The 25,563-nt window shown below is 37.2% G+C and overlaps 1 protein-coding gene across 1 annotated transcript; it reads left to right on the forward strand.

The window, feature by feature from the left end:
* Window positions 1-22,168: 22,168 nt before the first annotated feature.
* LOC132037259 (uncharacterized) lies at window positions 22,169-24,785 on the forward strand. The gene is made up of 4 exons (XM_059427752.1): window positions 22,169-23,028; window positions 23,130-23,428; window positions 23,589-23,872; window positions 24,612-24,785. Exons 1-4 carry the CDS (start codon window positions 22,169-22,171, stop codon window positions 24,783-24,785), a joined length of 1,617 nt encoding a protein of 538 aa, XP_059283735.1.
* The last annotated feature ends 778 nt before the right edge of the window (window positions 24,786-25,563 follow it).

Below are 25,563 nucleotides of genomic sequence, written 5' to 3' on the forward strand. Positions count from 1 at the left end.
AATATGGGCTAAGTCGGGAAACAAACTTAAAGTAAGGACTATGCGGCATAAACATTTTTCAAAAATAGACATAGTAGAAGTGTAATTTTCCCATTTAGGGGTCGATTGGGAGGATGCATTAGCTTTGTGTATTACTAATACCTTGTTTGGTATCCTTTTTCAACCTATGTATAACTAATGCAAGCATAAGTTGTACACCCTATTTGGTATTATCTTATGTATAACTAATACATAGCAAATCATGGTATTAGCAATTGTTAGTTTTGCACGACCTAAGTGTCTGTCATTTTGCCTATAGACAGAACAAGTTACCTAACCGGTTCTATAAGCGTGTTTGCAAAATAAAAACAAACAGTAAGGTAAAGGACAAAGGATTTTTACGTGGAAACCACCCGGCTCAAAAGGTGATAAAAACCATGACCTACAGACCTGTAGGATTTGCCCAACCACTTCACTACAACAATAAGTCAACCGCAAATTCAAGTTACAGACCTGTAACCTAGGAACTACACTTTAATTCCTATCTTACTAATCACACTCTGACTAGCAAGCAACCCTCAAATAGTAACCTCCTAACTGAAGTTGAATTTACAACAATAATTTGCATCTACTTGTATGCTTCTATGTGAGCGGATAAAGATACAACTCGATAGAACAAACCTAATACAAGATATCTAGACTTGTGAACTGGAGAACATTATACAGTAAAATAGTTCATTCAATCCTTTTTCTTGCACTAGGGTCGCAACCCCGGATTCTTGAATATGATGGATAAATCCTCTCCTCACTCAATATTTTGAATTCTCTCTTTGTGGGTGCGCAAACTTCTTCTTGGAAAGACCCGGGTATTTATAACATTATGCTCTGCTGGTCGGTTGAACACAAAACCCTTTCCTAGTCGTTCAATAACACGCACATAGGGTTTGTGTTGTACTTGGATTCTTGTCTTGTTGTGTCGGCTTGTTTTCCTTGTAGAAGGCTTACTAATCCTACAATTATGGCAAGGAATCTTTCATACTTGACCGCTAAGTTCTTTCCATAATTCTGCAAATCCTAGTTGTTGTAGGACTTGCCCGGGAATGTGTTCACGAACCTGTCTCATCCACCTAGTTCGTCTGCCTCTAAATCTTTGTATTGTACGAGATAGAACATGTTCATGTACCTGTTCCCCCAATCTCTTTCATTCTTGATCTGTCGTTGAACTACTTCTGAGATCTTGGCTGGAACATGTTGACAGACCTGTTTCATATAACTGTAAGATTTGTGTCTGCAACTAGTCAACTCACATCTGATCACTTTAAGTTGTTCCTCATACAATGTCTTCACTTTTAGGTCATTCATCCACTGCACCTGATGACCTGTGATCATTCGTCCTTCTGCATATGATGACTCTTTGGTATAGAACTTGTTTTGCGTACTTGTTCTATTTCTTCAATGAACTGCTTCTTTCACTGAGTCATCTTCTCTCCCTTTGCTGCCTTGTTCAGTTGTCTTATTCATATACCATTCATGCTATACACTGAACATCTCTGTGTGCCCGGCTAGGTCATCTTCTCCACCTCTTTGACTATGCTTATCTGCTTGTCTGTATCTGATGGAACATATTAGTGGACCTGATTCATGTGCATTGACTGTCTCTTGCGATCGATCAGGTCTTTGTACGAGTTCCTTGTGCATTGCATTCTTGCTCATTCAGACATTGCACAGTGTTTGGAACCAACCATAGGTCTATCTTTGTTCATCTCTTGTTAATCATCAAACTCATATATGCCTAGCTAATGCCAACAAATTTCCCCTTTTTGATAATGACAAATTCTTTGTCTTTTCTGTGCTCATGTACCATGTTTTAACTTGTTCCAAACACTTACAGCTTCGACTTGAACTTAAGAATTATCATGTTAGCATATAAGTCATAAAGCTGGTTAGCACAGTTTAATCTTTAATCTTCTCCCTTTTGGCATCATTAAAAAGTTAATCCCAGATTATGGCTAGTAATTTTTACAATATTCAACTCATGGCCACTGGGCTATCGCATATACACAGGTAAGAACATTTACTTGTTTAAGTCAAGAAAACATTCATGTCTGACAAATTTAGGCACAATTAGTGGGATATGCAATAGATTTTTATTTATGTCAACAAGTACAATTCCAGTCCCTTGGTTACAACCACATACAACAGATCATAGGAACTGGACTCTAAAATTTGTACTAGGATAGTTTTAGGGAAACACTAATCCTATGGAGTTCTGGCTGCTGGGGTGACTTGGGTTGGAGGATCTAATTGATTCCATTTTCTTCTTAGCTTTGAGATCTCCTTCCTCATCCATGTTTTTCCCCTAAGAAGACCCACTATCTTTTTCCACCGATTTTGCCCATGAGGACCAAGATCCGGATTGTAATTCTTTTCTTCATGGTGAGGGGTTCCATTTCTGTTTCAACCTTCCATACTTCTTCATGAACCCTTATATCACCATAGCTCCTTTTGTGTAATAGATCAGATGGATCCTTTTTAGATGAGCTTATATCAATGATTTTCTCTATTCTATCTCGTAGTTTGGAATTTTTCACATATTCCCCCTGTTTATGTGCTCCAACCAATGCTCTTTTCCCCTTCATCTTTCTAGTTGGTAAAATCATTTGGATATCAAAAAACGTGTGTTTGGGAGGGTAAGGTAAGGTACATTTTTTTATTTGGAAGGATTAAGGAGTGTGAGGAGGTGGGAGACTGATCGGAGCTTGAGAAGTATTTGCACATCTTGTTTTTCATTCGAGCTCTGAGGTGAGAGAGATGGGATGAGATTTGTGAGGTAAGGGTGAGTCTATATTGATTTATGTAGAAATTTGATCGGGTAGCTAAAAAGTCCTCTTTTTGGTAAGAACATGATTTGATTTTGGCTGTCTTTTCAAGGCTATCATCATTAATCACTTTTTCTTCTTTCAATGTACTCCTTAGATAGCTAGTCATGACCAGGGTAGATGAAACAGGTTGTCTAAGTTGTTCCATGATCTGAGTATATAATTATTTGCCAGGAAAAAGAACATACACAAGCGAGTTGCAATCTTTAATTTGAGACCTGGTTCTGTAACAGTCATCATGCTTAGACTTTTCAAGATCATGAACCTACCCTCCCTAGTTAATTTTGAGGGATACATGTCCAGCTTTAATTGATCTCAGTGCTAGCATAATCTTCTTTTTATAAGCCTGGTGGGAACCCTTCATTATTGTAGTTTGTATGCACATGATCACACGGTATTCTTTTGCCATGAACGGGTCCTCCGATTTTACTCCCTGATTTCTAACACTTCATCTCCTGTGTGTGCAACACCTGTTCCTGTTTGACCATCTTCTTTTAAACTGAGGAACAAGTTCCTGAACCTGTTTCATGCATGTTCCCCCTGTCTGATTGCCTTTCTCTTTTTGATAACCTTCCTTTCTGCCGAACCTTCTTCCTTCTATCTTGAGAGTGAGCAGAATAATAAAAATTTTCCTCCCTTCATATATTGAGCAAGTACTATTCACAAGTCATTATAGCTTGCTCTTCTGCACCCCTTTTCTGCAAAATAATTAGGGGTTGGTTTTGGGCACCCATGCACGCTTGGGTCCCTCTCCTTCATCCTTTGGATGGATCAGCTCTTCCTTTGTCCACTCAGGCAATACCCATGCTATATTGTTGCCAATATTTATTACACTCTTTTTGATGTTTGTGGCATTATTCTTTGTATTCTTTAGGTTTTTCAGCTCAAGGCTCATATTTATAGGGCATTCAAATTTGTAGTGCCCCATTTTACCACACAGGGTGCATAGTGCTTCTTTTGATATTTCAGGCTCAGTTAACCTATCAAATCCCAATTCGGTAGTAATATTGTGTGTTTGACTCGTGGGATTTGAAAGCAATTGAGAAGCTTGTGTCCATCGATTTGCTCTTTCCAGATCATGCTCCTTTTGTAGTAGTCTTGAGCTGATGTTCTTGGTTTTTTCTTGTTCTAGGGCCAACTCTTTTTTTACTCTCTTTAGCTCAAACTCGACCCCTGGTTTCTCTTTATTTAATTCACTCTTTCCTGATCTAAGCATCAGCCTCATAACTTCTGATTCAAGACCCAAAATGGATAAACCAAGTTAGACAGCTTGTTCCGTCAACAACCGACCTCACTCTTCAATAATTGATCTTTTAAGCTTGTAAGCTCACCAAGTGCTTATTTCTCCTTGTGCTCATCTCATCAAATTCAAAAGTTGAATTTTTTATAGAGGACTTCAATTCATCTTCTGACATTATATCTATTTTGTCCTTGAGCCCGTGTATACTTACCTTGATGTCTTCCTTCATGTCGGATTCTAGAAGATCATCGGCCATGAGTGCAATGTGATCAGCCTCATCTTCTGAATCATTATCACATCCCCAGGCTGCTACTATAGCCTTAGTTGACTCCTTACTCTTGCTAGCTTCCTCTCTCTCTTTTCTGCCCTTTTTTGTTCATCCACTCTATTTCCCATAGTGGGAAATCTTTGATTGTGTGATCAGTTTTATCACACTTAAATAATCCCACAGCTTGTCATCTTTCAAAACTCCTTCCTTTTTAAGAGTTTTACCCGACTGGTTTTCCCTTCTGAGGAATTTTCTGAAATTTCTTGTGATCAGAGCCATATCCTCTTCGTCTTCTGTATCAGTGGTTTTAAGTGCTAGAGACCTTCTTGAACTTGAATCTTCAGTTCTTGCATTCTCCATATCCATCTCGTATGTCTTTAGGTTTCCTACCAATTCATCTAAAGACATCTCCACTATGTCTTTTCCCTCCCTAATTGATGCAACTTTCATCTTGAATTCTCTTGGCAGGGTTCTCAAGATTTTATCTACTGAGTCCTCTGTGGAGATAACTTTTCCAAGTGAGGTTAGTTCATTCACAATGGAAGTATATCGAGTGAACACTTCAGCAATTTTCTCTCCGGGCTTCGTCCAGAAGTTTCCATAGTCAGTAGAGAGCATTACCTTCCTGAACTTCCTTACTTGGTTGGTTCCTTCATGAGCAGTCTTCAGAGCATGATCTACTTGGTCACGTTTTGCATCCAAAGATTCTATTATATTTATCAGGACCAAGTCCACAAATTAGATCGTTCTTGGCCTTGGCATTCTTCTCAAGAATTCTGTAATCACTTTCTATGTACTCAGCCTTTTCTTTTCTCACTTCTGTCCCTTCTTTTTTCTTCTTCATGGGATACTTAGGCCCTTCGATCACCCTGTCCCATAATTGATAATCTTCCGCTTGCAGGTGATCTTCCATTCGTGCCTTCCACCATTGATAGAATTGTCCATTGAATAATGGCGGCCTTATGGTGGATTGACCCTCTGAGTGTCCTGTAGGAGGTGCAACATTCATCATGATCTTTTCCAAGGTGTTAACCCTTTGAGGAGAACCTACTCTGACACCACTTGTTAGCTTTGTAGGACCTAAGTGTCTGTCCCAATTAATACTTACCTTTTGCCTATGGACAGAACACATTACCTAACCTGTTCTATAAGCGTGTTTGCAGAATAAAAACAAACAGGTAGGTAAAGGACACAGGATTTTTACATAGAAACCACCTGGCTCAAAATGTGATAAAAAACACGACCTACAGACCTATAGGATTTCCCCAAGCACTTCACTACAACAACGAGCCAACTGCAAATTCAAGTTACAGACCTGTAACCTAGGTACTACACTGTAATCTCTATCTTATTAATCACACTCTGACTAGCAAGCAACCTTCAAATATTAAACCGCCACTTGAAGTTGAATTTACAATAATTGTTTGTATCTACTTGTATACTTCTATTTAAGCGGATAAAGATACAACTCGATAGAACAAACCTAATACAAGGTATCTAGACTTGTGAACTGGAGAACATTATACAGTAAAACAGTTCCTTCAATCCTTCTTCTTGCACTTGGGACGTAACCCTGGATTCTTGAATATGATGGACAAATCCTCAGCTCGCTCAATATTCTGAATTCTCACTTTATGGGTGCGCAAACCTCTTCTTGGAAAGACCTGGATATTTATAACATTATGCTCCACGGGTCAGTTGAACATAAAACCATTTCCTAGTCAGTCAATGACATGCACGTAGGGTTGTGTTGTACTTTGATTCTTGCCTTGTTGAGTCGGCATATTTTCCTTGTAGAAGGCTTAATAATCCTTACAATTATGGAAAGGAATCTTTCATACTTGACTACTAAGTTCTTTCCATAATTCTGTAAATCCTAGTTGTTGTAGGACTTGCCCTGGAATGTGTTCACGAACCTGTTTCATCCCGCGGTTCGTGCCTCCGCTTCGAATGTATCGTCCGAGATAGAACATGTTCATGTACCTGTTCGACAAATCTCTTTCATTCTTGATCTGCCATTGAATTGCTTCTGAGATCTTGGCTGGAACATGTTGACAGACCTGTTTCATATAACTGTAAGATATGTGTCTGCAACTAGTCAACTCACATCTGATCACTTTAAGTTGTTCCTCATACAATGTCTTCGCTTCTAGGTCATTCATCCACTGCACCTGATGACCTGTGATCATTCGTCCTTCTGCATATGATGACTCTTTTGTATAGAACTTGTTTTGCGTACTTGTTCTATTTCTTCAATGAACTGCTTCTTTCACTAAGTCATCTTCTCTCCCTTTCTTTGCCTTGTTCAGTTGTCTTATTCATATACCATTCATGCTATACACAAAACATCTCTGTGTGCCCGGCTAGATCATCTTCTTCACCTCTTTGATTGTGCTTGTCTGCTTGTCTGTATCTGATGGAACATGTTAGTGGACCTGATTCATGTGCATTGACTGTCTCTTGCGATCGATCAGGTCTTTGTACTAGTTCCTTGTGCATTGCATTCTTGCTCATTCAGACATTGCCTAGTGTTTGGAACCAACCATAGGTCTATCTTTTTTCATCTTTTGTCAATCATCAAAACTCATATATGCATTAGTATAGCTAATGCCAATAGCAGTGCAAGGGGCTTTGATACATGTATAAGCATGGCTACAATTGCCCTTGAAATCCCTCACATAGCATAGTATGCAGGTATTTTTTAAACTATCAATTTTGCAAAGAAATTATGCAATGCATGGAGTATCTGATACACCAGACCAAACAGTGGATAAGAAATAATTCCAGTATCACTAATCTCAACATTACTAATACCAGCATTACTAATACACCCTATCCTGCATTTTATTCTTACCAGTTTCTATGTATGTGCGTTGCACGAATATGTCACGCTAATTATTAAATAGTAAGCACAATGAACAATTTTTTTGTAAAATAGCAATTAAATAAAAAAGGAAAAAGAAAATCCATGTTAAAAAAGATTCTCTCAAATATGGCTTTGTTGATGATCATCAGAAATTATTACATGGATCTAAAAACTCTAACCGTAGGGAGAAACTCATACAAATTACATTAGGCCATACCCTTAACATTAACACTTGATGTCTTGATCTCACACGGATTTCAGGCCTTCAATATTTTGCAATAAATTTTCATAGAAAATTGTTTTACTTTCTTTAACTTGTTGAACAATTATCTTTAAATATAAGTTCAATAAGTAAATTTAAAGTGATGGCATGGTAAAGTCCAAATCAAAATTTAATAATAGAATAGAAGAGATATGACAATAAAAGATAGATAAAGACATCAATTAGTTCTCTTCAGGAGAGGCTCAACGGAATTGGTGGCCTAAAGCGAACCTTATGTAAAGGCCTTAAATTTAATTAATAATTTATTTGATTTCTGTTTGTTTTGTGATATGGTATATGAACCATCTTGTACAAATCTTGGCCATATTCGACCACCTGCTAGTTCTCACCATCGAAGGTATCTAGTAACTTTATTTACCAAGCTTTCGGTAATATTTTACAAGAAACATCACGATTTAGAATATATTTGTATAAGTTATCTATATCTAACGATCTCTACTATTTGTATTACTAAGTGCATGTTAAATTAATTTCATACATTTGAAATAGTTCAAGTCTATTTTTGAAAAAAATTATTTGATCCACTCTTTGTATAAGAAATAATCAAATATTAAAAAAAATTAGGGATAATTTCAGAGACCTCCCTTCAGGTTTGCCTTTATCACACTGACCTCCCCTGTTGTTTGAGATATTACGCTCACCTCCCTTATTTTTATTTTTCTATAACGAAAGTTGTTTCAAATGAAAAGATTGTATAATATTCCAATATTGCCCTTTTATGCCATTAATAATTAAGTATTAGGTTTTATAACACAATTCTTTATACGCTACAAAATAAAACTTCTTGCACTTCTTAAATAGATAAAAAGAATGGGGATAAAACTCCCTTTCTCACATTTGAAATTTAAGCATTAAAAATGACTTTAAAAACAAACACGTAAAAAACATCACAATTAACGCTGTGTACAAATATTTACATTTACCTAGAGGATATTTTTACCTTTACAAATGTGATATCTATTTTTTCACCTCAGGGCATTCCTTTCAAACTTATGGGATTATATTAAGTAATGACAACGTTCCAAGAGTTTGATATATATTACATTGTTAATATAATGAGAGATATCTCAATTTATGTAAATGTCATGAGAGAAAATAATGAAAAGCAAAACAACCAAAATGATATTAAGAAATTTACGGAAAGCATATCAAACTTGATGATTAAATTCATGTATTTACTACGACATACAAGTGAAAATTTGAACCAACAATTACTGAGAATAAACGTTATTTTTTAAAAAATATTTTCAAATATGTTAAGCTTATGTGTTCAAATATAATAGCTTCAGAAGTAGTTCATATTTGTGTTTTTAATTTTAAGATTTTCCTTCAACAAAAAAAATCATAGAGCCTAATAAAGCTATAATATCTTAATTTTATTTATTTTAAAATTCAAATATGTGAAAGAATTTTTTATCACATATATATTTTTTATTTTGAAACGATAATTATACACAGTTTGTATCAAAAAATATTTTTTAATGAGAAGCTGGTGGCATAAAACTTAGCACCTTATAATTAAGCCCAAAAGGGCATTATTGGAATATTATACAATTTTCGTTACAAAAAAAATAAAAATAAGGGAGGTGAACGGGTGAACGTAATATCTCAAACCACAAGGGAGGTTAGTGTGATAAAGGCAAACCTGAAGGGAGGTCTCTGAAATTATCCCAAAAAATTAAGAAGGACTTTGTTTATAAAAACTAATATCATCATCAAATTATTCTTTATACATATGTTTGTTTATATAGAAATTTAAGTTTGTATCTACATACCATCTATTTCTTTAAATAGTCTCTATCATATAGCTAAAAGCATGCCTAAATCTAGTATCTAGCTTTCTCATAGTAATAATAGTAAAGTAACTCTGTAATATACATAAATAATACTAACTAATTAGAAAAAGTTGGGGCCCTTAATTTTGGGGCGGGGGGGGGGGGGCACGAGCCGTCTCTTGAACCACATTCTCGGAATCTAGATTAAGAATTGTAAAATTGAAGGGATAAGTTGCATGTCTCGAAAGTGCTACTATATCATGAAAAGACTGTGTCATGATCTTTACAGCATAACTCTCTGTATTTTTAAATTTAACTAACAATGTTCACAACTTTACTTCCCCTACTCTTCATCATAACTTACATATGCATGGATAAAAATTACTCAGAACTTAGAGTGTTGAACTATAAAGTCTTGAATAAAAGAGTAGAAGAAATCGATTGCGAGAGAGAGAGATAGAAGGGGCTACAAAAACTGCAAACATAATGAGGTTGGGTCATCAGAAATAAGGATACTTATTAATCTTTTAGGAGGCACAAACATGTGTGTATGTTCATCAATTTTCAAGCTCAGTGTTAATTTGAATCCGCTGTAATTTTTTAATTGAAAATTTATACGCTGGTATTCTTTTATACAGAAGACAAGGGAATTGACAATTTTCTTCCAAGAAGTAATGACATGTAGTTGGAACTCTTACACTGAGAATCAAATTTGTGTTGTCAAATTCTATTAGAACAACGTCGTATCTTCAGGTGATCGCCGATCGACTCAATGAACCAAATTTCTAAACAACCCACGAAGAACATTAATTTGCGGAAGTCCAATTTTGATACTGAATCCTGATACCACTTGCATTCTCTTTATTAACATCATCACGCTCGCCAAAATCTACGTTCAATTCTAAACTCCACTCATTATCGTGCCTACGCTTTATTGAAGAGAAGAATATTTAAAGGAAAAAATTTAGAAGAAGTCTCCCACAATAATTGTATATGCGTTCAAGATCATGGAAGCTCCTATCACTTAGAAAGACTTTTAAGTGAAGTAGTATGCCTCTTTTGTTTCTGCTGGAAATCAAATTTGTCTAGTCAAAGTCTAGCTCGAGTCCACCATCCATCATAAAGTACCTTAGACAATTTTCAGCATCCCTTAAAATCTGATTCACGCCCTGGAAAGTAATAGTATTAGTTAAACGTAAAGGTTTGTGGTCTCCTTGGAACCTTTATAATATTTAGGATATTATCTTCCATTCATAACTCTTCTACTTCCACAGTTTAAGTCCCTATTGAACAACTCTTCACCCTGACGTGTTTATTTTCAATAGTGTCCTTCCGTTATATGAGTTCTCGTCAGAATTAATATAAATAGTTAAGAGTATAAAAGTCGTTTAACATTTCAGAGATATTTTCATCGTTAGCGTTTTTAGATTCGTGCTTTTATAATATAGCTACAGCTATACAAAGAATTTGAAACAAAAGGAGTATTAATAAATTAGCAGCCATCACGTGTATAGAATAGAGACTGGTGTGAAGGACGGTACTGTCCTACAATCAACGTGTTTTACTTGGAAAAAATTTCACTTGGAACACTTAATCAACAGTTGGACTTCATTATGTAGATAAATCTCCACACTATTTTTTTGTTGTCGGTGATTTAAAAATTTGGAGATCTTCTCCACAAATTGTTAGATCAATTTCTCTTAGATTATATTTTTTCCAAAAGTTTCATTGACATAACGAACCTGCAATATCATCATCATATATAAAGTCATAATTTGGCAAACCAGCTAGTTTTAGTTAGACACAATATTTGCTTGGATAGGCAGAAGCAACAGTTTGCATAATAGTTATTTAGCGATCAAAATTTAATAATTAATGCATAAGCTGAATTTATAAAAAGTAGCTGGCAAAGGAATTAAAAAATTATACCTTCCTTGATATCTATGAAGTTATCTTTAGCGCTATATCTATGAAAGTATAGTTCTCTCTACCATCTTTTGATGACATGCATCTGCTTTCAACATCGAACATAGTCCTTTTTGCCTACTGTGTCCTCCTTATGCTCCCGTGGTGCAGATATCTAATGGGATGTAGGTCTGCACCAAATATCATAAGCAATTAAGGGTATAATAAACTTATAATATCATTGTTTATCTTGTGAACTACAAAACATAATATGAATCATATATGCTAATAGTTTAAGACCAAGAGAAACCTATAACATCACCATTTATGTAGTAACCTGCAAATTATAACATGAATAAGAATTCTAGTAATTTGATCTTAGCAGAAAGTTTCAACATCATCGCTTATCTAGTTACTTGCAAACCATAATATGAATCAGAAAGTCTAGGGTTAAAACTAACATACAGCTTTTTTCTCTCTCCTCCTATTCCCATGCAAACCCTAAACTAAACCTACTTTCAAACTACGGCCACTGGTCAGCCATCAACGGCGGCTGGCCAGCCTCCTTCAACTTCCAACCTAGATCACTACCCTCCCTTTACAAACACAAAAATACCCGTTTCTCAGCCATTTGTCCCACTTCTCTCAGTCAAAGAAACAAACCCTACTAACTATAAACAAACCCTACTAACTACATGCAGACTCTTGTGCATGATTGTACCCCTACTACTGACCCCATTGTTGATCCTATACATATCAAGGAGGTTCAATATGTTGATGGTATCCTAGTGGTGCGTTGGACTACATCAGAAGTCTCAAGAATAGAGCAAATGGAGAATTTAAAGCATGCTATTGTAGGTAAGTTCTCATATGGCTAGCCAGAAATGGATGAGTTGAGAGATATTATTCCAATTCAATGTGGTGCTAAGGGAAAGTGTCAAGTTGGATTCCTAAGAGATCGACATGTTTTGATTAGATGTTCTTTAATGGAAAATTTCATAAACATCTCTTCTAAGAGTGCATTTTGGTTGAAGTCTAAGGATGGTGAGTCTTATCAGATGAGACCTCTCATATATGATTCCCATTTTAGGGTTGAAGAAGAGACTTCAATTGCAATAGCATGGATATCTTTTCCTTGTTTACTGCCTACTTACTTTGTTAAGGAATCTTTGTTTACCTTAGCATTGGCAGTTGGGAAACCTTTGTTATTAGACATGGCTACTATTAATAAAACCAGGCCTAATTGTGCTAGAGTAAAGGTACAACTGGATTTATTATCAGATCTTCCTAAGTTTGTTATGATGGAGATTGAAGATGATCAAACCAAGGAAGTGAATGTTATGAAAGTGAAGATTCAGTATGATCATTTGCCTAATTATTGTATTCAATGTAAGTTACAAGGCCATGCAAAGGAAGAGTGTAGAGTGTTACATCCTGAGTTGAAGGCAGATAAGAAAGAGGATGTCAATGAAGGAGAGGCAGAAGTGAAGAAGAGCGACGAAGTAACTGAGAAACAAGCAGTAGTAATAACATCTAAGGGATTTCAATATCTAGGAAGGCATAGAAGGTATAATAGATGGAGATATCCAGTGCAGCAATATTTGCCAAAGGTGTTGTCTAGTGGGAAAGTTGTTACTTATCCAAATGCTACTAACATGGGAAAGAAGAGGAAAGAGGATGGTCATGTAGGGAAAGAAAAGCAACCAGAAGGAGTTACACTTCAAAATAATTTTGAAGTATTGAATGACAATGTAGAAGAAGGGGTGGATAATGACAACACAAAGGATTTGGTTCCTACTGATTCAATAGGGACATCCAAAGAACCAGATGTTTTAATTAAGAAGACAGATGATGCTGACAAATCTGAACTTGCTGATGAAAGTTTGAATGTGACTAGGGAAGAAAGTCATATTGGAATGCAGGATGAGAATGGGAAGGCAAGTGCAGGTACTGAGATAGTTATTTATAAGGTTTCTAAAGAAAAGAATAATAATGTAGATGATCCTCAAGAGAAAGTTATTGATGGAGGAGAGAAAGTAGCAGATACTCAAGAACATGTAGAAGATGGAGAGAAGCAATAATTAAATGATTGTGTGGATAATTTACCTCAGGATGTTCAGGAGCATGAGCAAATTGTCACAGTCTTTAATCGTAGAGCATATTCAGAAGGAATTTCCTCTTCCAATTGTGATCAGACAGGAGGACCAGTTGACTGTTTCTATAAACCATGATGGAGTGGGATCCTTTCCATTTGAAAGGGAGGAACCTAATGATTTGCATGTGGATCTGGTGGAAAAAGGTCAAGATAAACAAATTCTATATCTGAAAAAACCTTTTCCTTTGAAGGAACTGCATGATGTAGTGTCCCATAATCTATCAGATATGGCATTACCTGAGCAAATTGAAGTAGGCAGCTGTCACGACCCAACCGGAGGGCCGCGACGGGCACCCGGTGCTAACCCACCCGGGCACCTCTTATCATACTTTCACATTTACATCTAGGTGAGCCATATAGCTAAATCATACTTTTATTCCTCATTCATACTATTTCCATTGGGCAACAATACATTTATATCATCATCAACAACTATGCCCACAACAATATACATAAGCCGACGAGGCTAACAAAATGATATCCAAAATATAGGCCGACAAGGCCAAATACATCTAACCATATACACATGTCTACGAGCCTCTAAGAAGAGTATGTCATATCATATAGGCGGGATAGGACCCCGCCATGCCCATAAATATGTACACAAAAGAATAAATACCAAAAGCTGTAGCTCCGAATGAAACGGAGCTCCGCTATGTAGTCCCTGAGTAATAAAGCTATGGATTAAGCCTGTCTCCCCGGCCACCCGCGGCATGACGCAAAGGTCCACAAACAAAAGGACGTCGGCACGAAGAATGTACCGAGTATGTAGTACGATCAACATCATTATGAAAGCATAATAGACAACATAAGAAATAGCATAGGATGGGAGATAGTAGTATTATCGTCATAAACACTTACTTGCTCTTCATAGGGACTTCTCATTTCTAATGCATGATTGTGTACATACATCCGTATCCGTATCGGTACTCGTTTACATTTCGTATCCATTTTCGTATTCATAGCATATTCGTATTTATATTCATATTTATATCGTATACATATCCATATCATATACATAGCATACCCGACCATGAAGGTTCGGTGTTTCGTATACCCGGCCATGGCAAGGTTGTGTGTGAGTATACATACGGCCCTACCAAGGCTCGGGGTTATTCGTACCCAACAGCAAAGTGGTGCGCGCATATATATATATATATAGATATATATATATATATATATATATATATATATATATATATATATATATATATATATTCTACCCGGCCATATAAGCTCGGGGTTTCATAATAGCCATACATAGACACATATACATAAAAGCTCATAAGCATCTTTAGCATCATTACTATCGCCGTTCATTACATCTATCCCTACAGGATTACTCATCATAGGAGGAATTTTAGTACAATCGTAACATATAGTGATTCATGAGCTTAGTAGCTTTTAAAGATAGAATCATTTGGAGGACATCATAGGCTCATAGAAAATTAGATGTTTGGCCAAGGAAACATGCTTTATGAAAGAAGGGTTAGCCTTACATACCTTTCCGTTAAACTATTCTATCACTTTCATGTTCTCCTTCAATGCTCACGTTTCTACCTTTATTGGAGTTATACTATCATTAGAAAATCGATAGCTTAGCATACATGACTAAAGCTAGAGAAAATTAGACAGCATCTCCTTTATTTATACGACTTCCTCCATATCATATATCAACTCCCAAACATCAATAATAACATTCACAACATCATAACAATAGTCTTTATTCACCTACATTATCCTTACTTCTCAATTCACTTCCAATCATCCATATCCATGGTCATAGCACACGATTATATTCATTCATATACAATGTCTATCCCATGTTCTTAACATCATTTATACCATAACCATAATCGCAACATATCAAGAATCATGACTCAATCCAAGCTATTACTCAAAAATGACACTATTCCCACATTCATGACCCATTTTCTATATCCTTCTACAATCCAAGTGTTTCAACTTCTCAATACCTTAAACAACATGGAAATACCATAAAACTTACCTTAGATGGTGTAGGAATGAACCTTGGGTGGAAACACTTCACTTGAGCAAAACCCTAGTTTCACCTTCACTTGGATTCTTGTCTTGGATGAACTTTAATGGGTTTCTTACACTTGATTCTCTTGGTTTGATGAAGTTGATCACTAATATCCCTTAAATTTTTGTGGGAGAAGTGTAGAGAAATGTTCTAGAGAGAAGGGATGTGAAGGGGAAATGAAATGAAATAACTTGGACCCCTTATTAATAATACTCAAATCTGTCCCGACCATTTTCTACGGACCAACATACGGTCCGTATAAATTTCACTGACCGTATGTCTGGCCGTAGATTTGGTCCAGCCGAGGCTGGCCATCCAAGGCTGATTATACGGCCAAACATACGGCCAGTATAATTTATACGGCCAGTATGTTGGGCCGTATAATGCTAGTTCTTCCGAACTCATTCTCGTCGACTCGTTTGATCTCCAATCCGTATGGAACCTTCTTAACACTTGTTTATCACCTCATTAACAATCTAAGGGACATTATAACTCTTCTCCAAAACATCATTAAGTCATCGTTAACTTGTTACTCGTAATTCCTTTTCGATACCTATCGTATGCCTTGCCTTCTCTTGGCAAACTTTCTTCTCTTACCTCGAATGTCTTTGAAATCTTAATTAGGGTCATCAAATGTCATTACTTACTTATTGAAATACCATATACTTCGTGCTCTTCGTTAGTCTATTCACTGTGCATCAACGGAAAAATTTTCGAGGTGTAACATCCTTCCCCCCTTAAGAACATTCGTCCTCGAATGTTAAGTCCTCGGGGATTCTATAAAAATTTCGCTAGAGTTTCCCCTGTAATATGGCACTACCATCCTGTCCACAACCCATAATAATAATGCCTCAGGTGGCCACAACATAATAGCAATAGAGTTTGGCCACACACGACCCAAATGCATAAAAGGGAAAACATACATACCTCATGATCTTGATGTCTCATCTTGGATCTCTTCCGGGGGCTGAAATAAGTGCGGGTACTTGGATTTCATAATTTCTTCCGCTTCCCATGTCATTTCTTCTTGGTTATTGTTTCTCCACAAAACCTTAACTGAGGCCACTTCTTTGTTTCTAAGCCTCCGTACTTGCCTATCTAATATGGCAATGGGTACCTCTTCATAAGTCAACTTTTCTATCACTTGAACATCATTTACTGGCACGATCCTAGTAGGATCTCCAACACATTTACGAAGCATCGAGACATGAAAAACTGGGTGAACTGACTCCAAATCAGGAGGTAGATCTAACTTGTAAGCCACTTTGCCTACCTTGCGCACAATCTCATAAGGCCCAATGTACCAGGGACTAAGCTTCCCCTTCTTGCCAAATCTCATAACGCCCTTCATTGGCGACACCTTTAGGAATACCCAATCTTTAACTTGGAACTCTAAGTCCCTTCGACGATTATCCGCATAGGACTTTTGACGACTTTGGGCTGTTAATAGCTGACCTTGTATGAGCTTAACTTTTTCTATGGCCTGCTGGACCAAGTCTGGCCCTATCACTTTAGTTTCTCCTACTTCAAACCACCCAATTAGGGATCTACACTTTCGCCCTATATAAAGCCTCATACGGTGCCATTTGGATGCTAGAATGATAACTATTATTATAAGCAAATTCAATAAGGGGTAAGTGATCATCCCAATTTCCTCCGAAATCCAACATACATGCCCGTAACATATCCTCAAGAGTCTGAATGGTACGTTCAGCTTGTCCATCAGCGATGCATGGATGAAATGCCGTGCTAAGGCTCACATGAGTCCCCAAACCCTCTTGGAAGGACTTCCAAAATTAGCGTAACCGAGTTCCTCTATCGGAGATAATAAATACCGGAACACCGTGAAGTCGCACTATCTCTTTAACATAAAGTTTTGTATAATCTTTCGCCACATATGTAGTTCGGTGTAAGAAAGAGCCGACTTCGTGAGTCTATCCACAATCACCCATATAGAGTCATACTTACATCGAGAACGGGGCAAGCATCGTAATGAAGTCCATGTTAATTACTTCCCACTTCCAAGTTGGAATTTCTATAGCTTGCAACAATCCACCCGGCTTTAGGTGATCGATTTTCACTTGTTGACAGTTGGGACATTGAGCTACGAATTTCGCTATGTCTTTCTTCATCCCATTCCACCAATAGATAGATTTAAGATCATGGTACATTTTCGTTGCTCCAGGGTGGACAGAATAGCGGGAGCAATGGGCTTCCCTCAATATTTGGTGGCGTAACCCTGCCACATCAGGAACACATAATCTGCCTCGGCATCGGAGAACTCCGTCTCCTGCAATCTCAAATGATGACTTCTCCTTCTGAGGGAGTGTATCTCTATAATGCATTAGCATGGGATCTTCGTATTGTCGCTCTTTCACTTCCACTACTAGCGATGAGACTACTGAATTTTGAATGGTAGTTCCCCTGCTACCTGAGTCCATTACTCGAACTCCTAGGCTAGCTAAATGCTGGAGCTCTCGAGCCATTTCTCTTTTCTCTGGTCGTACATCACACAAACTTCCCATGGATCTACGGCTAAGAGTATCAGCCACAACATTTGCCTTTTCGGGGTGATATAGGATATCAACATCGTAATCTTTTAGCAATTCCAACCATCGTCGTTGCCGCAAATTCAACTCTTTTTGCTTGAAGATATACTGAAGGCTCTTATGATCTGTGTAAATATCCACATGAACACTAGACAAGTAATGTCTCCACATCTTTAATGCATGAATCACTGCAGCCAATTCAAGGTCATAGGTTGAATAATTTTTCTCGTGTTTTCGTAATTGCCTTGAAGCATACGCAATCACCTTACCATGTTGTATCAACACACAGCCTAGCCCAATGCCTGAAGCATCGTAATAAATAACATAACCTTCCAATCCCTCTGGAAGTGTCAGGACTGGGGCAGAAGTTAATCTATTTTTTAGCTCTTGGAAACTACGTTCACAAGCATCTCGTTCATCGAAACTTTGCGATTTCGGGTCAGCTTTGTGAGTGGTGCGAAATAGAAGAAAAGCCTTCACAAATCTCCCCGTAATAACCTACTAAGCCCAGGAAGCTACGAACCTTCGTAGGAGTTGTGGGCCTTGGCCAAGTCTTCACGGCCTCAATCTTTTGGCTATCTACCCGAATACCATCGGCTGAAACAATGTGCCCTAAAAATGTCACTGAGTTCAACCAAAACTCACACTTAGAAAATTTTGCAAACAACTCTCGAGTTTGATGAACTCTAAGGACAGTACGCAAATGATCCGCATGTTTTGCCTCGGATCTAGAATACACCAAGATATCGTCGATGAATACAATCACAAATAAATCTAGGAAGGGCCTGAACACATCGTTCATCAAATCCACAAATACTGCCGGTGCATTAGTTAGCCCAAATGACATTACGCGGAACTCAAAATGGCCATATCTTGTTCTGAAGGCTGTCTTAGGGATATCTTTCTCCCTAACTCTCACTTGATGATACCCGGATCTCAAATCTATCTTTGAAAACCATTTGGCGCCTTGTAATTGGTCAAATAAGTCATCAATCCTCGGAAGAGGATATTTATTCTTAATCGTCACCTTATTCAGTTGCCGATAGTCAATGCACATTCGTAAAGAGCCATCTTTCTTTCGGACAAACAATACGGGTGCTCCCGACGGGGATGAACTAGGCCTAATAAAGCCTTTCTCAAGCAAGTCTTTTAATTGCTCCTTCAACTCTTTCAGTCAACGCGAGCCATTCTATAAGGAGGAATAGATATAGGCTTGGTGTCCGGCAACACATCAATAGAAAAATCAATCTCCCACTCAGGAGGGAGGCACAAGCTCTTCCGGAATACATCGAAACTCGTTCACTACGGAATCGCGGGAAGAGTCGGCGGTTTAGCTTCTAAATCTTGAACCCGAACTAGATGATAAATGCAACCTTTTGTGATCATTTTCCTTGCCTTAATATAAGAAATAAACCTACCTTTTGGTGACGTAGTATTTCCTTTCCATACTAAAACTGACTCTCCCGGAAATTAGAAACGAACCATTTTTGTCACGACCCAATAGACGCGAGGGCACCCTGCTAACCCACCCAGGCACCTCTTATCATACTTTCACATTTACATCTAGGTGAGCCATATAGCTAAATCATACTTTTATTCCTCATTCATACTATTTCCATTGGGCAACAATACATTTATATCATCATCAACAACTATGCCCACAACAATATACATAAGCCGACGAGGCTAACAAAATGATATCCAAAATATAGGCCGACAAGGCCAAATACATCTAACTATATACATATGTCTACAAGCCTCCAAAGAGAGTATGTCATATCATATAGGCGGGACAGGATCCCGCCATGCCCATAAATATGTGCACAAAAGAATAAATACCAAAAGTTGTAGCTCCGAATGAAATGGAGCTCCACTATATAGTCCCTGAGTAATAAAGCTATGGATTAAGCCTGTCTCCGGCCTGCGGGTATGACGCAGTTGTCCACAAACAAAAGGACGTCGACGAAGAATGTCTTGAGTATGTAAAGCATGATCAACATCATTATGAAAGCATAATAGACAACATAAGAAATAGCATAGGATGGGAGATAGTAGTATCATCGTCATAAACACTTACTTGCTCTTCATAGGGACTTCTCATTTCTAATGCGTGATTGTGTACATACATCCGTATCCGTATCGGTACTCGTTTACATTTCGTATCCATTTTCGTATTCATAGCATATTCGCATTTATATTAATATTTATATCGTATACATATCCATATCATATACATAGCATACCCGACCATGAAGGTTCGGTGTTTCGCATACCCGGCCATGGCAAGGCTCGGTGAGTATACATACCTGGCCCTACCAAGGCTCAGGGTTATTCGTACCTAACTGCAATGGTGCCCGCAATATATATATATATATATATATATATATATTCTACCCGACCATATAAGCTCGGGGTTTCATAATAGCCATACATAGACACATATACATAAAAGCTTATAAGCATCTTTAGCATCATTACTATCGTCGTTCATTACATCTATCCCTAGAAGATTACTCATCATAGGAGGAATTTTAGTACAATCGTAACATATAGTGATTCATTAGCTTAGTAGCTTTTAAAGATAGAATCATTTGGAGGACATCATAGGCTCATAGAAAATTAGATGTTTGGCAAAGGAACCATGCCTTATGAAAGAAGGGTTACCTTACATACCTTTCCGTTCAACTATTCTATCACTTGCACGTTCTCCATCAATGCTCACGTTTCTACCTTCATTGGAGTTATACTATCATTAGAAAATCAATAGCTTAGCATACATGACTAAAGCTAGAGAAAATTAGACAGCATCTCCTTTATTTATATGACTTCCTCCATATCATATATCAACTCCCAAACATCAATAATAACATTCACAACATCATAACAATAGTCTTTATTCACCTACATTATCCTTACTTCTCAATTCACTTCCAATCATCCATATCTATGGTCATAGCACACGATTACATTCATTCATATACAATGTCTATTCCATGTTCTTAACATCATTTATAACATAACCATAATCGCAACATATCAAGAATCATGACTCAATCCAAGCTATTACTAAAAAATGACACTATTCCCACATTCATGACCCATTTTCTATATCCTTCTACAATCCAAATGTTTCAACTTCTCAATACCTTAAACAACATGAAAATACCATAAAACTTACCTTAGATGGTGTAGGAATGAACCTTGGGTGGAAACACTTCACTTGAGCAAAACCCTAGTTTCACCTTCACTTGGATTCTTGTCTTGGATGAACTTTAATGGGTTTCTTACACTTGATTCTCTTGGTTTGATGAAGTTGATCACTAATATCCCTTAAATTTTTGTGGGAGAAGTGTAGAGAAATGTTCTAGAGAGAAGCGGTGTGAAGGGAAAATGAAATGAAATAACTTGGACCCCTTATTAATAATACTCAAATCTGTCCCGACCATTTTCTACGGACCAACATACGGTCCGTATAAATTTCACTGACCGTATGTTTGGCCGTAGATTTGGTCCAGTGAGGCTGGCCATCTGGGCTAATTATACGGCCAAACATACGACCAGTATAATTTATACGGCCAGTATGTTGGGCCGTATAATGCCAGTTCTTCCGAACTCATTCTCGTTGACTCGTTTGATCTCCAATCCTTATGGAACCTTCTTAATACTTGTTTATCACCTCATTAACAATCTAAGAGATGTTATAACTCTTCTCCAAAACATCATTAAGTCATCTTTAACTTGTTACTCGTAATTCCTTTTCGATACCTATGCCTTGCCTTCTCTTGGCAAACTTTCTTCTCTTACCTCGAATGTCTTTGAAATCTTAATTAGGGTCATCAAATGTCATTCCTTACTTATTGAAATACCGTATACTTCGTGCTCTTCGTTAGTCTATTCACTGTGCATCAACGGAAAATTTTTCGAGGTGTAACAGCAGCAGTGCTAAAGATGTGGTAGATGAGGAATCCATTGAGCAGGTGTTTAATCATGTAGCTAAGGAAGCTAATATTTCTCCAAAGTCCATGCAGAAAGGGGGTAAGAAGGGAAAACAACAAAGTGTAGTGGATATTCAGCCTATCAGAATATTACCAAATAGAGTTGTGAAGAATGTCAATAAATCTTTATGAAGATTTTATTTTGGAATATCAGGTCTGTGAATTCACAGCAAGCCTTTCATAGAGTACAAATGTTACATAGGCATCATAAATTCTCCATCATTGCATTGATGGAACCATTTCAGCATTTTAGACACATTCAAAGATTTAGAAAGAGATTGGGCATGAGATATGCACATCACAACTGCAATGGTAAAATTTGGTTCTTTATAAATGATAACATAGATGTAGAGGTGATTCAGGATACAGATCAACATATCACAGTTAAGTTAAGTTTTCAGGAGGATAATAAGATTCTTATGACTACTATGATCTATACAAAGTGTGAAGCATTGGAAAGAATTAATTGGGATAACTTGTATAATCTGGCTGATCAAATGGAAGTGCCCTGGCTTATGGGAGGGGATTTCAATGTCATTATGAATGAAGATGAGAAAATAGGGGGTCTGCCAGTTTATCCAGATGAGTATGAAGATTTTGCATTCTGTGTGAATTCATGTGAACTCTTTAAAGTGGCTTTTAAAGGGAGCTTATTCACATGGTGGAATGGTAGAGCTGGTAGGGATTGTATTTTTAAAAGGTTGTATAGAATGCTCACTAATTCAAAACTACAGGATTGGTTTGGTCACATGGAAGTTGAACATTTATCTAGAACTGGTTCTGATCATGCTCCTCTTCTACTTACCTGTGGAGATTCATCTCAACATGTAAGGAAACCTTTCAGATTTTTGAAGTTTTGGATAGAACATGAGTCCTTTTTAGAGGTGGTGAATCAAGGGTGGATCGTCGATTTTGAAGCGAGATGTAGCTCATTACTTTTAAATCGAAGCTTAAAAAAGGTTAAGTCTGTTCTATCCGAATGGAGTAAAGCTACTTACGGGGATATTTTCAAGCAGCTGGTAGTAAGGGAAGATATTGTGAGAGTTAAAGAACAGCTTTTTGAAGATGATCCTTCTCCTAAAGTAGGATGGTACTCCAACTAGCACAAGCAGAATTGAAGAAGTATATGCATTATGAGGAGGAATTCTAGAGACAAAAATCTCATTTTACTTGTTTTTCTGAGGGGGATAGGAATATAAGGTTTTTCCACAATATGGTAAATGGTAGGAGGAAGAGATTGCAGGTCAAAAGGATGAAAAAGCAAGATGGAAGTTGGATTGAGGGGGAAAATGCTCTAGCTGAGAAAGCAACTCAATTTTATCATCATCGGTTTACACGGGGAGGATATCTCTTTAGATTTTTCATTCCGCAACATGTTCCTAATATGGTTACTCAGAGAATAATCGGATACTACAAAGATGCCAACTCTAGAGATGTTAAGAAGCGCAGCTTTTTGATGCTCGTCGGAGATAGTTCAGGTGGTCTAGATGGTATGATAGGAGAATTTTATCAAGTATCTTTGGGATATTGTGGGGGTTGATATGTATAATGTAGTGAAAGTCTTCTTTGAAGGACAGACTTTGCCAAAGTCCATAACTCATACAAATTTGGTTCTGATCCCAATGAAGAATAATGTTGAGACCTTTGCAGATATGAGGCCCATAAGTCTAAGTAATTTTATTAACAAAGTGATCTTTAGAGTGGTGCAGAATAAGCTTGAAAATGTTTTGCCTTCTTTGATATCTGCTGATCAGTCTGGTTTTGTAGAGGGAAGATGTATCATTGAGAATGTCTCGTTAACTCAAGAGGTGGTATCGTATATAAGACTTAGGAAACCAACTAATGTGGTGCTTAAATTGGATATGGCTAAGGCCTATGATAGAGTGTCCTGGGATTTTTTAGTAAGAGTTCTGAGGAAGATGGGATTTGCAGAAGTATTTATAGATATGATATGGAGATTGATAGCAAACAATTAGTACTCAGTTCTATTTAATAGACAGGCTTTGGGTTTTTTCCACTCAACAAGAGGTGTTAAGCAAGGAGATCCACTGTCTCCTGCTTTATTTATATTGTCGCGTGAAGTCTTTGTCTAGAGCATTAAACTCTTTATTTGAGGACAATGGCTTTAGAAGCTATGGAATACCTAAATGGAGTGCTAATTTGAATCATCTTGCCTATGTAGATGATACTATTATCTTCTCATCTACAGATGATACTTCATTCTGTTGATCGGGAATATTACGAAGTATGAACGGATGTCGGCGAACTTATCAACAAAGGAAAAAGTTCTTCTACATGCATAACAAAGTTTCAAATGTGATAGTACAATTGGAGGCTATTACTGGTTTTACTAGGGGATCTTTCCCTTTTACATACTTAGGTTGCCTAATCACACATGCAAGAAAGAGAAAGGCTGATTATAATGACTTGATCAAGAAAGTGAAGGACAAGCGCGGCGGCTTGGAAAGGAAGACTCTATCTTTTGGAGGAAAAGCCGTTTTGATTAACATTCTTTTATTGAGCATGCCAATTCACCTACTCTCATCGATCTCCAAAGGGTGTTATATATGACTGCGCATAGGGTGTTTGCAAGATTTTTCTGGAATAATAGTGAAGAAGGAAGAAGAAGACATTGGTCTTCATGGTTGAATCTGTGCTTGCCAAAGGATGAAGGTGGAGTTGGCTTTAGATCCTTATTTGATGTCTCTAAAGCATTATGTGCTAAACTCTGGTGGAAATTTAGAACTACAAATACTCTATGGTCAAATTATATGTGGAATAAGTATTGTAAAAGGCACTACCCTCAGTATGTGCCTTGGAAATGAGGCTCTCAGGTCTGGAAGATGATGTTGGAAGCTAGAGACAACATGGAGCATGAAATGTGGTGGGAGCCAAGAAGTGGAACTGCTAACATTTGGTTTGATAATTGGACAAAACTTGGAGCTCTATACTACTTAGTTCCTGATGAGTTTTTTGTGGATGAAATAGTACAAGATGTGAAGGAATTGAGAAATCAGGAAGGATGGAACATGAGTAAACTACAACAGCTTTTTTTTTTCGATATTGTTGATCATTTCATTGGAAGAATTAGACTTTCATGAATTTACAGAAGAATGGGATAAACCAAGGTGGATGATGACAAGATCATCGGTAAATTTACGGTTGGAAGTGCATGGGAGCTCTTAGAAGGAAATCGAAGAAAGTCCGATATATACAAAAGCATGTGGATACCAGTTTGCCTTTCAAAATTTCATTCTTTTTAAGGAGATTATGGAAATGCAAACTACCGAAGGGGATATAGTGAGAAGGATTGGGCTTGATACGAAGGAAAATGCTATTGTTGTGATCCTAAACAATGTGCTTAAATCATCACATTTGTCACGGGAAAGATTGCTTCACGAGGTTTGGAGATATGTTAAAGTTTGCTATAGGAATCACAACAACTTTGTTTTAGGTGAAATAAGTGATACGGGTCTAGTGGAATGCTAATTTTTCATCTAAGTTCAAATCTATTATTAGAGCCATACCAGTAATCACAATGTGGCAAATATGGAAGTGGAGGAACACTGTGGTGCATGGAGGGAAGATGTCTATCAATAAGGTGATATATGAAATAAATTTGACT

Source organism: Lycium ferocissimum, chromosome 11 (genome assembly GCF_029784015.1).
Source record: "Lycium ferocissimum isolate CSIRO_LF1 chromosome 11, AGI_CSIRO_Lferr_CH_V1, whole genome shotgun sequence".
Lineage (NCBI taxonomy): Eukaryota > Viridiplantae > Streptophyta > Magnoliopsida > Solanales > Solanaceae > Lycium > Lycium ferocissimum.